General features: G+C 41.1%; 1 protein-coding gene across 1 annotated transcript in view; it reads right to left on the reverse strand.

Moving 5' to 3' along the window:
- The window catches only part of PRKAR2A (protein kinase, cAMP-dependent, regulatory subunit type II alpha), a 72,069-nt gene extending 66,929 nt beyond the window's left edge, over positions 1 to 5,140 (reverse strand). The window contains exon 1 of the mRNA XM_014946640.1: positions 5,086 to 5,140. Coding sequence (XP_014802126.1) covers positions 5,086 to 5,140 — 55 coding nt within the window. The remainder of the gene's footprint in view (positions 1 to 5,085) is intronic.
- Positions 5,141 to 5,455: the final 315 nt, after the last annotated feature.

Raw genomic sequence — 5,455 nt, forward strand, 5'->3', positions numbered from 1 at the left:
GGCGCGGCGCGAGGCGGGCACGAGGCGGGGCGGGGGGGAGATGGGGTTGTTGGTTGGCTTGACTCACCCTCCCTCTTTGTCAGAAATTTCTTGTCAGAAATTAAAATATTCTGTCAATATTGTCAATAAGTTGTGTGAAGCCGGGGTGGAGCGGTGGGCATCAGGGTTGGGATAATGCTGGGCGTCTGAGAGCGTGAAAGGCAAAAGGCTTAAGAGAAGTGAGGCACCTCATTGGTTGCTGATATGTGTGAGCTTTGGATGTAGCTCTTCATATATTAAGTGTGTTTTATTCAGATATTGGCTCGTATTCCTTGCACAAGGCCTACACGTGCGGTGCTGTTACCTGTGTGGGCACTGGGGAGGCCTGGCAGACACCATTGGGCCCTTAAGCTTCAGCGGTGCTGGAAATCCTGTCTTCTGTCCCGTTTTGAGGTAAAACAGAACCAAGTTTCCATTCAGCAACTTTTCAGTTAAGCCGGCCCAAACCACGACGTCTTGGAAGAAAACAGGACTGTGCAAACAGGAGTCCAGGAGAATGGGGATGTTGGCGTAGTGACGCCGCTGCGTGTTGTCAGTGTAAATGTTTTTATTTAATTATTTTGTTTCAACAATAAAAGGGCAGAAATCAACTTGTACTCAAAACACAAAATTTCACTTAGAAGCCCAGGATTGGCCGAGGCAATTCGTTGTGTGTTTTCTTTTTGTTTGCTCGTGTGCCAAAGGATCCGTTGCTTATCCAGATGGTTCTCACCACACTCCCATACAAAGATCGTCTGTTCATGGAGGTTGCACAGAGAGCTCAACTGCGGATCCTGGAGCACCCCGTTCAGTGCTTTTACTGACTTTATTCTCGGTGATGGAGGCTGGTTGGAGATCTTGTGGCACTTGTTACAGCATCCAGCCTCTCTGGTTCTTTGTATCATATTTTTTATGCAGGGTAAGATTATGTTTTGCATCTATACAAAATGAACAAATTAAAAACAAGGACAGGAGGTGGATTTGCCATATCTCATCATCAGTTTATTTGGAGATTTCTTATGAAGCTGTTTCTCTTAATTTTTATTTTTTTTTACAATTGCAGTAGGACTTTTCTCGAAAGATAACTGATACTGATTTTTCATTTGCACTCCTACCATATTATCTTTCTGATGGTCTCAGGCAATACAAGAGCACATTTCACTGCTCAATGCACATACTTTAACAACTGGTAGAACTGGTACAGGCAAATGGTTCTGATCAATGAGAAAATTGTATTTGGTTAGTCCCCCCAAAAATTAAGGTTTCTAATGAGATCATTCCTTTGCCATTTGGGTGCTGAAGATACTACTGGTGGTGAAGAGGTAAAAATGAAATTTTAAAATTGCTATAGAAATGAAAAAATACTGTGAAGAATAAAAAGCATTGGCAAGTAGGATCAGAGGAAGAAAGAGAAAGTCTAATTCCAAGGGAATACACTTATTTTTCTTTCCCACTCTCTTGCACAAGAGCCAGCCACCTGACAATTGCCTGTTTTTGGCATTAGTCAGCTCTTGTATTAGCTTTTAACGTTTGTTGATAATTTTCTCTCATTTGTGCCTGTGGATATAAATCTGGTTATTTATATGAAAAAATGTGTTACCAGTAAATATTGTTAAGTCTCTGAAGAGCTACATTGTGTTAGCCTTCTGATATTTATATGTCCACATATAACTAATCAGCTTCAGAGGAAAGTAAACAGCAGAGGTCTGTTTAGCCTCCTTCTGAAGGTCAACGGACAAAATGAAAAGCATCCAAGGTCACATGAAGCACATTTTCAGGCTGGTTTACACCACAGTTTATCCCATTTCTTTATATACCGTTTTATTTTCTGAGCATCAGAACTGATGGCACATATGTGCAAGAGGCTTGTCTGTGATCAAGTTAATGACAATACTGACTGCAGTGCATACATATAGCTCATCATACGCTTTCTTTCACCCTGAATTTGCATAACTTAAAGCTTTAATTATTACTATAATAAACATCCACATTAAAAGAATGATAGAAAAGAAATTGGGAAATGCACTTGCAGCCTTAATTTGATCCCGATTATAATAACTTCTTTAATTCATGCAGCATGACCAATGCAATTTCTTTCTGCTGGCTTCACGGCGTATTCAGCACCCAGTATGCAATTAGATAAGACTTGTGTGACTGATGAAGCTGGTTGCCACAGTGTTCCTGTCAAAATACTTATATTCTTCAGAATTATATGTTCTTCTAATACTTTCTTAGTATCTGAAAGCTATTCCCAAATTTATCATATGTCTGTGCTCCGAAATGTTGGTCTCTTCCCTTCACTCTGCCTGTCCTACCTAGTGCTATGTGACTTTGATGCACCCTTAGTGAGACTATGATGAAGCTTCCATTCTTGTCCCACCAGCAGGAGCAGCGAAGTTTCAAGCAAAAAGGCAAAATAGCCTATGTAGTCTTGCACTGGGGAAAAATAATCAGATTAAACATCCAGACTGGCTCTTTAGAAAGTAAAATAAATCCTGTTATAACAAGTAATAATTTACTTCTCATAAACCTGTCAGCACCAGCCAGAGCTCAGACACTGTATAAACATATGTACATCTTGGATTAATTACACTTGCCTTCAAATTCTCTGCAAGTAATTCAGTACAAGGATAATGCAAGAAAACACTAAATATTCTGGTGGTTGGCATTAGAAAACGCAATCTCTTGTTTAACAAGAGCTGGATTAATTACCATGAGGATACCTTTTGCAAGTTGTTGCAGGTGACACAGTGGGGCATGTCCCAGAGCAGCCCTCCCTACGATGCAGGTTCAGGGCCTTCTGCAAACACAGAGAAATCCTGCCCTTGCCCTGCTGAGTGGTGGAGGTCAGTGGTGGGGGATGCTTTTGGCACAAAAAAGCATGAATTGATGAGGAGTAGATTCAGCAGTGACTTGGAAATTCAGTGGTTGCTTTAGTTTTGAATTATTTGTCAGTTCTATCCATTTTCCTGTTTCCTGCCTGGTAACTACCTTAGATGGCTGCAGATTTTTAAAGCCTTCCATCCAACATCATGGAGCCACAGAGATGAGGACAAACAGAACTGTTTGATAATCTTATGCAAAATGTTGTAAATCTCAGGGTGTTATGTTTTCCACATCCCCTGTGTGCTGAAGCCAGTCACCAGGGTTTATCCCTGTCTCCTGTCTCAGGCAGGACGGGGAGATTCTGCTCAGGGAGTGCACAAAAGCCTGGGTGCTGTCTGCAGCCTGGTCTCCGTGTAGTCCTCTGACATCTCCAGTTGCTCCATTAGGGATGTCAGAAGGTACATCCCTGGAAATTCCTCTGTTTCCAGTTCAAGGACTGCTGCTTATCGCTTGTCTGGTTTTGGACTTGCAAGTGCAGTGCACTTCCATGGTGTCTCATGGCAGCAAGTTCCAGAAGTCAAGTACCTGTTAGATAAAGCAGCATTTCTCTTGCCTCAGTTTCTCAACACTTTTCCCAGGTTTACAAGATGCCCCCTCCTCCTGGTATTGCCAGATTTGGTTAATGATGCTTCTGCATGTGTCTTGATACTTTCTGATGTTGTAAACTTTGATTTTTCTTCAGCTTTCTCTAAATTAAGGCCTTATGGTCTTACCAGTCTGTCCTCCAAAGGCAGCTACTTCATCCCCAGGATCACGTTAAATGCTCTTTCCTGTATCTGCTCAAATTTACTATGCCTTTCATGAGCACTGTGTGCAGGTCTGGTCCCCACATCCCAAAATGTGGGCTCCCTGCAGTTTTACACAGCAGAAAAACAATGCTGTCTGTTTTGTTCTCTAACACATTTCTGTGGGGGTTTTTTTGGCTGCCCTGTCATAACGAAGTGAAGGTATCCAGTCTTCCTTTTAAGACATAAAAAGATGGAAAAATTCCCACTTCCCTTGGTCTGTTTCTCCAGTGATTGATCACCCTCATTGTAAAAAAAAATATGCTGGGTTTCATATTTGAAATTTTCTGTTTAATGTTCAAACTTTGGGGTTTTTTTTGTTTGTTTTTCTACCTACTGCTTTCTCCTATGGCTATAAATGTGCATGTACGTCATATAACTTCGTGTATAATGTACACAAAACTTTTGAGTTTTACTTTTAGCAGAGGAAGTAATGCTAACAAAAGACAGGGTGATCCTGGGTTTAGCTACCAGGATGCAAAGATCCTTCAACGCAGCACACAGGATAAAAATGTTTCTCCTGCTTCTGTTTGGTTTTCTTCTTAGGAAAGTACTAGACCTCAGAAACCAAAGCTTTGGTATTCTAACGAGTCAGTTTGCTTGTGGCAGTAAGCAAGGTTAAGTATATATTTTTCTTGTTAGCTTTTAGAGTGAGTAGCTTGAATACTGGATATTTCAATAAATGATATGGGACTGTCACTAGTACAAAGACAGGAGAAAAAAATCAGCCCTTTGAATAAATATATTCAAAAGTACTGGTGTCAGTTGAAATGTATTCCTTTGCCGCTACCTTTAGTCCATCAAACATATCACTCCAGGAGAAACATCTGTGTAGATATCCAGATTTCTGTTGGCATAATGTGGTTTATGAACACAGAAGACACTGATCCTGTTGGTAGCAATTACAATTTTTCAGGCAGGAGAAAACATCGGTTTTTAAATACCTGATTTTGTAAGACGTTTGTCCTAGCTGTTACCTACATGTAAGAAGAAGTATCTCTGAATATCAGTTGTGTCATACTTATGACGGAAAATGCCACACATGTGAGTCCAAATAAAAGTAATCTCTGTGACATAAGACGTGTTGGATGACCATATTGTTTAAACTATCCTGAATAACACTACGTAGTGGATGTAATGTTTACGGTTTCCACGTCAGAGAAGCCCTAAGCACCTGCACTCCGATACGTAAGCAGCAAATAAGAACTTTGATAATCATTTGGTTCTCTTGAGTACAAGGTGAAAACTATACCTGCTTTGGTTGTATTTTATCTTCTGTCCCCAGCACTGAAAATATTACATGAGGAACCTCTCTGGTGAGGTCAAATGAATTCTGGGCAGAGGGAGCTGGTGGGAATAGACCTTTATGCATGTCCTGTGGCAGCCAGTCACTCACCGGATAGTCCTGACCCTGCTGGAATGGCTGTGTCGGGGTTATAGCACACGGGCATTGCTACTAAATAAAGATAAAAGGGGTTTGGATTGTTTTCTTTCAAGAGAAGACAGCAAATTAACCTGCCCGTACATTGTTCAAAGAATAATCTGAATCCAAAGTATCAATTTCTATCTACGTTTTCCAGCAGGCCCTGTTCAAACAAAAGATTGTTGGAGTTAAGGGGTGTGTCCCACAGAGAGCTCTGAAATTGGTTTCTTCCTTGAGCCTTTGCTTGCAAACCTTGGATTGTCTTTTACTGTATGTACACACGCGTCCCTTCCCTCCCTACCTTCTCACATTTCTGCCTGACGCAGTTGGGGTTATCAGCATT

Source organism: Calidris pugnax, unplaced genomic scaffold, assembly GCF_001431845.1.
Source record: "Calidris pugnax isolate Ruff unplaced genomic scaffold, ASM143184v1 scaffold81, whole genome shotgun sequence".
Taxonomy (NCBI): Eukaryota; Metazoa; Chordata; class Aves; order Charadriiformes; family Scolopacidae; genus Calidris; species Calidris pugnax.